Raw genomic sequence first — 12100 nt, 5'->3', positions numbered from 1 at the left:
TTTTTCGGTCCGTCGCGCTTGGGCGCCCTTCCGCCACGGAAAATCGGACCGTTGCAGAAGTGTTTCCGGGAGCCCGTTGATCGCCGACGTCATGCAACCGACACGTGCGACGCCGTTAATCGCGATTGCGGCGTTAATCGTCGAAACCCCGTGGTAGATGGTAGGCCCACACGAGGCCTGCCACGTCTTAAGCGGGCCGGCCCATTAAGTTTGCGGGCTGGGCCAGCTGACTTAGTTTGACCGGTCAACTATGTAGCTGGGCTGGTCCATTAGTTACGTGGGCCGGGCCTAACCTCTACGGTTGACTGGTCAAAACTTTAATGGGCCGGCCCACTAAGCATGTGGGCCGGGCCGAATGCACTCGTTTGACCGGTCAGCAGGCAAAAGGGCCGGCCCGCAAGACATGTGGGACCCACTTTCCGGTTAAAGGGCCGGCCCATTTAACAAGTGGGGTCCACCTTAAAGCAAGTGGGCCGGCCCAAGAAGTAATTGGGCCGGCCCAATTAGCCTATGGGTCCCACTTTCCTGCTAACGGGCCGGCCCATTTAGTACGTGGGGTCCACAATAGATCAAATGGGCTGGCCCAACAAGAAAGTGGGCCAAGCCAAAAACACATGTGGGTCCCACTTTCCTGTTAAAGGGCCGGCCCATTTAGTATGTGGGGTCCGCCATATAGCAAGTGGGCTGGCCCAACAAGAAAGTGGGCCGGGCCAAAAACACAGGTGGGTCCCACATTCCTGTTAAAGGGCCGGCCCATTTAGTATGTGGGGTCCACCATATAGCAAGTGGGCTGGCCCAACAAGATAGTGGGCCGGGCCAAAAACACAGGTGGGTCCCACATTCCTGTTAAAGGGCCGGCCCATTTAGTATGTGGGGTCCACCATATAGCAAGTGGGCTGGCCCAACAAGATAGTGGGTCGGGCCAAAAACACAGGTGGGTCCCACTTTCCTGTTAAAGGGCCGGCCCATTTAGTATGTGGGGTCCACCATAACGTTATTGGGCTAGCCCAACAAGATAGTGGGCCGGCCCAATAAATAGGTGGGGCCCACTATCGTGTTAACGGGCCGGCCCAATAAGTAAGTGGGCCGACCCAAAATGAAAGTGGGTCCCACACTACTGTAAGTGGGCCGGCACAATCTGTTGTAGTGCCCTGGTTGTTTGACTAGTCAACTTGCATTAAATTTCATGAGCCTAAAATCTGGTATCAATGATACACACAATTACATACACAAATAAAATAACTAGGAAAATTACAAGGCAATTAATGTGCCCAAATAAAAAAATTACATAGAATCATTGAGGACTTCTATTAGCATCATCAATAACACGTTGACATTTGGCAATCGCCTTGATTGAATCGTGTGTACTCTTGGTCAACATATCAGCTACAGATCTTAAAGCAGCAATACCATGTCTTTTATAAAGTACAGCCTTGAGATATTTACTGCTTGATGAAAGGAATGGTCTAGGTTGACGGCTATGAGAGGATGCATCAGAAGAAAGATCAGAACTTTTTGTGGGCCTCTCTTCTGATGAAGATTGCTTCATCACAACTGCATTCTGATAATAATGCAAAAAGAGTTAAACGATGAACTATGCAAACATGTATTAAGCATTGTCGATATGAGATAGTCACAAGTACTAAGCACAGACTTACATTATATCGTTGCATAGGCTCACCCCGGAACCTTTTTTGCGCTCTATCTTCTACTAAGGACTTCTTCATTACAACTGCATTCTAGTAATATTGCAAACATAGTTACAACAGTGAACTATTCAAACATTTATTATGCAATGTAGATATAAGATAATAACAAGTTCCATAAATAAGACAATGTATGGAACTTGTACTAAGCACAGACTTACATCATAATGTTGCACAGGGTCGCTTTGGTGACTATCTTCTAATGATGACTGCTTCATTAAAACTGCATTCTGGTAATATTGCAAACATAGTTACAACAATTAACTATTCAAACATGTATTATGCAATGTAGAGATCAGATAACAACATGTAGCAGAAATAAGGACAAGATAAGATAAGATGCGTGTACTAAGCACATACTAGCTCGCTGCAGGTCCTTCTCTTGCGTGCACTAGTCGTGGTCGACATGCCTGTCATTTTAGGTTCAGCCATCAAGTGAAATGCTAATCCTCCTGCTCCATTGTCCTTAATCTGTGTTTAGATATCACATTTAAGACCAAGTCAGCTGGTTTCAAATAACAAAAAACTTGAGTTGCCAAATGAATAAGCCAATATTTACCAGATATCAGATTAAAACCAACTAGATGTTGCTTTTCATGAGATACGAATTTCAGACATTCAGATTTATAGTTGGGTAATGCCAAGGTTGTCCACATAAAGTAAACTGGCATTAAGAATGACCAAATGTCAGGTTCAAATCACCTTCGCAGTTGCTCCAAGGCAAGCATATCAAATAGGCAGAAACATAGTTAAGCATGAATGGCATTGCTATGGCAGGGTTCCAAGTGTTAATCTCTTGCATAAGGAACAATGCATATAGGTTATAGATAATAACGGAAGTAAACTGCCAAAATTACCAACCAAGAACTCAGATTCCAACCTTCCCTAGCGTCCTCGCTGTTAATGTTGGATGTTCTAATAAGTGGTTCGCATGATCAATCCCTAGGAAAAATAACATTGACAAGTTAGTCTACGATAATACAAAGACCAGACATGCACGCAGCAATAACTATACAAGCTGTGCGACATGAGCATTCATGGAAAAAAATAGCTATAAGCTAAAGACGAGGTATAAGAGCAAGCATATTGGAAATGCACATAGCATGATTATAAAAGCAGTGTGAGAATAGCAGGCACGAGAAAACGGCTAGCGGCTAGCGCTGAGCTAATGACGTGGTATAAGAACAACCAGATTGGAAATGCCCATAGCATGACTATAAAAGGAATAGGATGCAGTACAAAAACAGTTGGCATCAAATGAATGGGTATAAGGCTATAAATATGTGGATGCACACAGGTGTCAGTAGAATGAACAGGATGGTAGCGACCGGATAATGCTTTTGTACTGTACAATATTTAAACGAACTTCATGCGAAGTAACACATCAAGAAAGTTAATGGCATATGAGATCTGCAAATAACTACACAAAACATGGCTAAAGAAACACCGCGATCTAACGGGCCAGCGTACTAACCAAGCTGCGGCGGGGTGGACGGGGGCGGTGATGTCTACGGGTGCTTCTATTCTTGTAGACAGTGTTGGGCCTCCAAGAGCAGAGGTTTGTAGAACAGCAGCAAGTTTCCCTTAAGTGGATCACCCAAGGTTTATCGAACTCAGGGAGGAAGAGGTCAAAGATATTCCTCTCAAGCAACCCTGCAATCACAAAGCAAGAAGTCTCTTGTGTCCCCAACACACCAAATACACTTGTAAGATGTACAGGTGCACTAGTTCGGCAAAGAGATAGTGAAATACAAGTGGTATGAATGAATATGAGCAGTAGTAACGGCGCCAGAAAAGTGCTTGCTGGCGTGCAGTTGATGGTAGTAATATTGCAGGAAGTAAACATGCAGTAGAACAGTAAACAAGCAGCGATAGCAGTATTTAGGAACAAGGCCTAGGGATCATACTTTCACTAGTGGACACTCTCAACATTGATCACATAACAGAATAAATAGATAGATGCTAGACTCTACACCCTCTTGTTGGATGATGAACAGCACTAACTGTGTAGGATAACACGAACCCTCAATGCCGGAGTTAACAAGCTCCACAATATTCAATGTTCATATTTAAATAACCTTAGAGTGCATGACAAATCAACATAACCAAACCAAGTACTAACATAGCATGCACACTGTCACCTTCACACTACGAAAGGAGGAATAGATCACATCAATACTATCATAGCAATAGTTAACTTCATAATCTACAAGAGATCACAATCATAGCCTACGCCAAGTACTACACGATGCACACACTGTCACCATTACACCGTGCAGGAGGAATAAACTACTTTAATAACATCACCAGAGTAGCACACAGATATATTGTGATACAAAACACATTGCAATCATAAAGAGATATAAATAAGCACTTCACTATGCCATTCATAACAGTGAATAAGTATTCTGTGAAATATAGCCTAAGAGACTGTGGGGACCCCGGACTAACTGTCCGAAATACCCTGTTATGTATATAGTTCACGATCCCATGATCAGTGCGCCGTGAACACATAACCGAACTGATATCAAATTACACCATCCATTACAAAGCGGAATAAGAAAATTACAATAAGGTCACATGACCATTACTTACATAATAGCCTCGAAGGGCCTAACTAAACATCAGAGTAGCATCATCACTTCAACAGCGCGGAGCCCAAGTCATTCGCCTTAAACCCTACAGGCAACTGACTGGGAAGACGTTCCTAGCTCGCATAGACGTCGTCAACTCCTTCTTCATCCATCGTGTTCCTCCAAGTCTGGCCAAGTAAATAGCCAGGGACAAAGCCGTGAGTACATTCGAATTGTACTCGCAAACCATCAAGAAGGTGATAACAATTCTAACTAAAGAAGACAAGAGAGGAAGAATAGTTTCTCTCGTGGATAAAGCATGTGAAAGAGAAATAGCTTCTCTTGTTGATATAGCATACCGGCATCTCAAGTGATGCGGACACTATGGTGGTTCTATGACATCTCTATATCTTTGTTAAAGAAGAGTTAGCATACCACCATCTCATTTGAAGGGATTGCTAGGGAAGTCCTATGACATCTCTATATCTTTGTTAAAGAAAAGTTCCTCTACATGAAACACTAGGAAGGGAGCAACCCAATTTATTTGTCCTTCCCGACCATCTCCATATGGTCGACACAACCTTTCCCGTACCCTTCCGGTACTTCAAAACAAGTTCTTTCCTTTCATTTGCCAAACCATTTTGTAAACCAAAACTCATCAGGCTAAGCAACAGCCATTCCAACCGTCCATGACCGCGGTCGCGGCTATTCGAATAGATTTAACTCTGCAGAGTGTGCGCACTTTCCCCACAAGAACCGATAAATCCGCCGAGATCATCCCCGGTTCGTCATACTAAAGTATGCGAGTCTCGGATAATCAGTCATAGCCTTTCGCCTGTCTCCCTTGTCATGAGTCCTTCCCTGCGGGCTTACCCCTTCCCGGCACCCCGGCATCATACCTCCATTTGAGCGTATCTCCGGCAACATGACAAGACCCTCGATGTCGTCTGGCTGCAAGTTAATGCAGTGTATTGCCTCCTTCAGAGCGCAACCCGGTGTCAGAGGTCATCGTGACCCTCCTAGAGAGTGGTGTAGGTATCTCATGTCAACTTCAACAAACTACGGACTAAGCCCGTGCCCACTTTGGATATTGTGGTTTGATGTCTACGTTCCCCCTCCTTTCCTGTAGACAGTCTTGGGCCTCCAAGAGCAGAGGTTTGTAGAACAGCAGCAAGTTTTCCCTTAAGTGGATCACCCAAGGTTTATCGAACTCAGGGAGGAAGAGGTCAAAGATATCCCTCTCATGCAACCCTGCAACCACAAAGCAAGAAGTCTCTTGTGTCCCCAACACACCTAATAGGTGCACTAGTTCGGCGAAGAGATAGTGAAATACAGGTGGTATGAATATATATGAGCAGTAGCAACGGTGCCAGAAAAGTGCTTGGCGCATAGTTGATGGTGGTGGTATTGCAGCAGTAGTAACACAAGAAACAAGAAACAAGCAGTAGTAACTCAGCAGTATTTAGGAACAAGGCCTAGGGATTATACTTTCACTAGTGGACACTCTCAACATTGATCACATAACAGAATAGATAGATGCATACTCTACACTCTTGTTGGATGATGAACACATTGCGTAGGATTACACGAACCCTCAATGCCGGAGTTAACAAGCTCCACAATAATGCTCATGTTTAAGTAACCTTTAGTGTAAGATAGATCAACAGACTAAACCGAGTACTAGCATAGCATGCACACTGTCACCTTCATGCATATGTAGGAGGAATAGATCACATCAATAATATCATAGCAATAGTTAACTCCATAATCTACAAGAGATCATGATCATAGCACAAACCAAGTACTAACACGGTGCACACACTGTCACCATTACACACGTGCAGGAGGAATAGAACTACTTTAATAACACATCACTAGAGTAGCACATAGATAAATTGTGATACAAACTCATATGAATCTCAATCATGTAAAGCAGCTCATGAGATCATTGTATTGAAGTACATAGGAGAGAGATTAACCACATAGCTACCGGTACAGCCCCGAGCCTCGATGGAGAACTACTCCCTCCTCATGGGAGCAGCAGCGGTGATGAAGATGGCGATGGAGATGGCTGCGGTGTCGATGGAGAAGCCTTCCGGGGGCACTTCCCCGCTCCGGCAGCGTGCCGGAACAGAGATCCTGTCCCCCAGATCTTGGCTTCGCGATGGCGGCGGCTCTGGAAGGTTTTCGTGGGTTTCGTCAATCGGTATAGGGTTTTCTGATCCAGGGGCTTTTTATAGGCGGAGAGGCGGCGCAGGAAGGTCGAAGGGGGGCCCACACCCTAGGGGGCGCGCCCCCTAGGCCGCGCCGGGGTGTGGTGTGGTGGCCCTGCCTCCCTTCTCTGGCGGTTCTCGTGTGTTCTGGATGCTTCCGGGTAAAATAGGAACCTGGGCGTTGATTTCGTCCGATTCCGAGAATATTTCGTTACTAGGATTTCTGAAACCAAAAACAGCAGAAAACAGGAACTGGCACTTCGGCATCTTGTTAATAGGTTAGTTCCAGAAAATGCACGAATATGACATAAAGTGTGCATAAAATATGTAGATAACATCAATAATGTGGTATGGAACACAAGAAATTATCGATACGTTGGAGACGTATCAGCATCCCCAAGCTTAGTTCTGCTCGTCCCGAGCAGGTAAAACGATAACAAAGATAATTTCTGGAGTGACATGCCATCATAACCTTGATCATACTATTTGTAAAGCATATGTAGTGAATGCAGCGATCAAAACAATGGTAATGACATGAGTAAACAACTGAATCATAAAGCAAAGACTTTTCATGAATAGCACTTCAAGACAAGCATCAATAAGTCTTGCATAAGAGTTAACTCATAAAGCAATAATTCAAAGTAAAGGCATTGAAGCAACACAAAAGAAGATTAAGTTTCAGCGGTTGCTTTCAACTCGTAACATGTATATCTCATGGATATTGTCAACATAGAGTAATATAATAAGTGCAATAAGCAAGTATATAAGAATCAATGCACAGTTCACACAAGTGTTTGCTTCTTGAGGTGGAGAGAAATAGGTGAACTGACTCAACAATGAAAGTAAAAGAATGGTCCTCATAGAGGAAAAGCATCGATTGCTATATTTGTGCTAGAGCTTTGATTTTGAAAACATGAAACAATTTTGTCAACGGTAGTAATAAAGCATATGCATCATGTAAATTATATCTTATAAGTTGCAAGCCTCATGCATAGTGTACCAATAGTGCCCGCACCTTGTCCTAATTAGCTTGGACTACCTGGATTATCACCGCAATACATATGCTTTAACCAAGTATCACAAAGGGGTACCTCTATACGCTTTGTACAAAGGTCTAAGGAGAAAGCTCGCATTGGATTTCTCGCTATTGATTATTCTCAACTTAGACATCCATACCGGGACAACATAGACAACAGATAATGGACTCCTCTTTTAATGCTTTAAGCATTCAACAACAATTAATTCTTTTCTCATTAGAGATTTGAGGATGTTTGTCCAAAACTGAAACTTCCACCATGGAACATGGCTTTAGTTAGCGGCCCAATGTTCTTCTCTCACAATATGCATGCTCAAACCATTCAACTCAGAGTAGATCGCCCTTACTTCAGACAAGACGAACATGCATAGCAACTCACATGAAATTCAACAATGAGTTGATGGCGTTCCCCAGTAAACATGGTTATCGCACAACAAGCAACTTAATAAGAGATAAAGTGCATAATTACATATTCAATACCACAATAGTTTTTAAGCTATTTGTCCCATGAGCTATATATTGCATAGGTGAATGATGAAATTTTAAAGGTAGCACTCAAGCAATTTACTTTGGAATGGCGGAAAATACCATGTAGTATAGGTAGGTATGGTGGACACAAATGGCATAGTGGTTGGCTCAAGTATTTTGGATGCATGAGAAGTATTCCCTCTCGATACAATGGTTTAGGCTAGCAAGGCTTATTTGAAACAAACACAAGGATGAACCGGTGCAGCAAAACTCACATAAAAGACATATTGAAAACATTATAAGACTCTACACCGTCTTCCTTGTTGTTCAAACTCAATACTAGAAATTATCTAGACCTTAGAGAAACCAAATATGCAAACCAAATTTTAACAAGCTCTATGTATTTCCTCACTAATGGGTGCAAAGCATATGATGCAAGAGCTTAATCATGAGCACAACAATTGCCAAGTATCACATTACCCAAGACATTTTATAGCAATTACTACATGTATCATTTTCCAATTCCAACCATATAACAATTTAACGAAGGAGAAACTTCGCCATGAATATTATGAGCTAAGAACACATGTGTTCATACGAACCAGCGGAGCGTGTCTCTCTCCCACACAAGCATGATGTAATCCAATTTATTCAAACACAAACAAAAAACAAAAACAAACCGACGCTCCAAGAAAAAGCACATAAGATGTGATGGAATAAAAATATAGTTTCAGGGGAGGAACCTGATAATGTTGTCGATGAAGAAAGGGATGCCTTGGGCATCCCCAAGCTTAGACGCTTGAGTCTTCTTGATATATGCAGGGGTGAACCACCGGGTGCATCCCCAAGCTTAGAGCTTTCACTCTCCTTGATCATGTTGCATCATACTCCTCTCTTGATCCTTGAAAACTTCCTCCACACCAAACTCGAAACAACTCATTAGAGGGTTAGTGCACAATAAAAATTAACATATTCAGAGGTGACACAATCATTCTTAACACTTCTGGACATTGCATAATGCTACTGGACATTAGTGGATCAAAGAAATTCATCCAACATAGCAAAAGAGGCAATGCGAAATAAAAGGCAGAATCTGTCAAAACAGAACAGTTCGTATTGACGAATTTTAAAATGGCACCAGACTTGCTCAAATGAAAATGCTCAAATTGAATGAAAGTTGCGTACATATATGAGGATCATGCACGTAAATTGGCTTAATTTTCTGAGCTACCTACAGGGAGGTGGACCCAGATTCGTGACAGCAAAGAAATCTGGAACTGCGCAGTAATCCAAATCTAGTACTTACTTTTCTATCAACGGCTTAACTTGGCACAACAAAACACAAAACTAAGATAAGGAGAGGTTGCTACAGTAGTAAACAACTTCCAAGACACAAATATAAAACAAAGTACTGTAGCAAAATAACACATGGGTTATCTCCCAAGAAGTTCTTTTCTTTATAGCCATTAAGATGGGCTCAGCAGTTTTAATGATGCACTCGCAAGAAATAGTATTTGAAGCAAAAGAGAGCATCAAGAGGCAAATTCGAAACACATTTAAGTCTAACATGCTTCCTATGCAAAGGAATCTTGTAAATAAACAAGTTCATGAAGAGCAAAGTAACAAGCATAGGAAGATAAAACAAGCGTAGCTTCAAAAATTTCAGCACATAGAGAGGTGTTTTAGTAACATGAAAATTTCTACAACCATATTTTCCTCTCTCATAATAACTTTCAGTAGCAACATTAGCAAACTCAACAATATAACTATCACATAAAGCATTCTTATCATGAGTCTCATGCATAAAATTATTACTCTCCACATAAGCATAATCAATTTTATTAGTTGTAGTGGGAGCAAATTCAACAAAGTAGCTATCATTATTATTCTCATCAAGTGTAGGAGGCATAGTATAATCACAACAAAATTTACTCTCCATAGTAGGTGGCACCAAAAGACCACTATCATTATCATCGTAAATAGGAGGCAAAGTATCATCAAAGAAAATTTTCTCCTCAATGCTTGGGGGACTAAAAATATCATGAAAACCAACTTCCCCAAGCTTAGAACTTTCTGTATCATTATCAACAATGGTGTTCAAAGCGTTCATACTAATATTACTACCAGCATGCAAATAAGATTTCATAGGTTTTTTAATTTTCGCATCAAACAATCCATGTTTTAAATCAGGAAATAGAATAAGAAGCTCACTCTTGTACATTATGCCAAACTAGTGGAAATAGAATAAGAAGCTCACTCTTGTACATTATGCCAACGAACGTGTGAAATACACGCCATCAAGCTCTTTTTCTGGCGCCGTTGCCGGGGAACTGAAGAAAAGAAGACTTCTAACTCCCACGTCAACTACGCGCCAACAAATCTTTTTCTGGCGCCGTTGCCGGGGAGATCAAGACACGCTGCAAGGGGAGTCTCCACTTCTCAATCTCTTTACTTTGTTTTTGTCTTGCTTATTTTTATTTACTACTTTGTTTGCTGCACTAAATCAAAATACAAAAAAATTAGTTGCTAGTTTTACTTTATTTGCTATCTTGTTTGCTATATCGAAAATACAAAAAAAATTAGTTTACTTGCATTTACTTTATCTAGTTTGCTTTATTTACTGTTGCTAAAATGGCCAACGCTGAAAATACTAAGTTGTGTGACTTCACAACCACAAATAATAATGATTTCTTATGCACACCTATTGCTCCACCTGCTACTACAGCAGAATTCTTTGAAATTAAACCTGCTTTACTTAATCTTGTTATGAACAATCAATTTTCTGGTGTTAGTTCTGATGATGCTGCTGCCCATCTCAATAATTTTGTTGAACTATGTGAAATGCAAAAATATAAAGATGTAGATGGTGATATTATTAAACTAAAATTGTTCCCTTTCTCATTAAGAGGAAGAGCTAAAGATTGGTTGCTATCTCTGCCTAAGAATAGTATTGATTCATGGACTAAATGCAAGGATGCTTTTATTGGTAGATATTATCCCCCTGCTAAAATTATATCTTTGAGGAGTAGCATAATGAATTTTAAACAATTAGATACTGAACATGTTGCTCAAGCTTGGGAAAGAATGAAATCTCTGGTTAAAAATTGCCCAACCCATGGACTGACTACTTGGATGATCATCCAAACCTTCTATGCAGGACTAAATTTTTCTTCACGGAATTTATTGGATTCAGCTGCTGGAGGTACCTTTATGTCCATCACTCTTGGTGAAGCAACAAAGCTTCTTGATAATATGATGATCAACTACTCTGAATGGCACACGGAGAGAGCTCCACAAGGTAAGAAGGTAAATTCTGTCGAAGAAACCTCTTCCTTGAGTGATAAGATTGATGCTATTATGTCTATGCTTGTGAATGATAGGACTAATATTGATCCTAATAATGTTCCATTAGCTTCATTGGTTGCACAAGAAGAACATGTTGATGTAAACTTCATTAAAAATAATAATTTCAACAACAATGCTTACCGGAACAATTCTAGTAACAACTATAGGCCATATCCTTATAATAATGGCAGCGGCTATGGTAATTCTTATGGAAATTCTTACAACAATAATAGGAGTTCACCCCCTGGACTTGAAGCCATGCTTAAAGAATTTATTAGTACACAAACTGCTTTTAACAAATCTGTTGAAGAAAAGCTTGGGAAAATTGATATACTTGCTTCTAAAGTCGATAGTCTTGTTGCTGATGTTGATCTTTTGAAATCAAAAGTTTTGCCTAATGAGAATCATCATAATAAAATTGTTACTACATAAAATGCCATTCAAGTTAGAATTAATGAGAATATAAGATTAATGGCTGAACTGCGTGCTAGGTGGGATAGAGAAGAAAATGAAAAACTAGCTAAAGAGAAGAATATAGCTAAAGTTTGGACTATTACCACCACTAGTAATGCTAATGCTACACATGTTGCTGCACCTTCTACTCATACTAATAAAAGAATTGGTGTTAGCAATGTTTCCACTTCTAATGCAAAGCGCGAAAAACCGCTCAAAACTGCTAAAATCATGAAATCGTGATAAAGCTGCTGAAATTTTTTCCAACATTAGGGATGATGATCCCATTGCTTTAGATTATAATGG

At 40.9% G+C, this 12100-nt stretch overlaps 1 protein-coding gene across 3 annotated transcripts; it reads right to left on the bottom strand.

The window, feature by feature from the left end:
* Positions 1-1172: 1172 nt before the first annotated feature.
* On the bottom strand, positions 1173-3023 carry LOC127330181 (uncharacterized). 3 transcript variants are annotated; one of them, XM_071825143.1, is made up of 5 exons: positions 2587-3023; positions 2067-2177; positions 1868-1936; positions 1659-1739; positions 1173-1561 (listed from the first exon to the last, which is right to left on the bottom strand). In XM_071825143.1, exons 1-5 carry the CDS (start codon positions 2662-2664, stop codon positions 1295-1297), a joined length of 606 nt encoding a protein of 201 aa, XP_071681244.1. In that variant the 5' UTR covers positions 2665-3023; the 3' UTR covers positions 1173-1294. The 3 variants fall into 3 exon arrangements, with proteins under 3 accessions (XP_071681244.1, XP_071681245.1, XP_071681246.1); XM_071825144.1 differs by having other exon boundaries at positions 2568-3022; XM_071825145.1 differs by lacking the exon at positions 2587-3023 and adding an exon at positions 2266-2561.
* Between the last annotated feature and the right edge of the window lie 9077 nt (positions 3024-12100).

The sequence above is a fragment of the Lolium perenne genome, chromosome 2 (assembly GCF_019359855.2).
Source record: "Lolium perenne isolate Kyuss_39 chromosome 2, Kyuss_2.0, whole genome shotgun sequence".
Classification (NCBI taxonomy): domain Eukaryota; kingdom Viridiplantae; phylum Streptophyta; class Magnoliopsida; order Poales; family Poaceae; genus Lolium; species Lolium perenne.
The sequence above is the reverse complement of the archived record's forward strand: the minus strand, read 5'-3'. Positions and strand labels throughout refer to the sequence as shown.

Coding starts and splice junctions, on each gene's coding strand:
- LOC127330181 (XM_071825143.1), bottom strand. CDS start 2,664: ATGTTATTTTTCCTAGGGATTGATCATGCGAACCACTTATTAGAACAT. Junction 1,740..1,867: donor ACCCTGTGCAACATTATGAT/GTAAGTCTGTGC, acceptor CAATATTACTAG/AATGCAGTTGTAATGAAGAA. Junction 1,562..1,658: donor AGCCTATGCAACGATATAAT/GTAAGTCTGTGC, acceptor CATTATTATCAG/AATGCAGTTGTGATGAAGCA.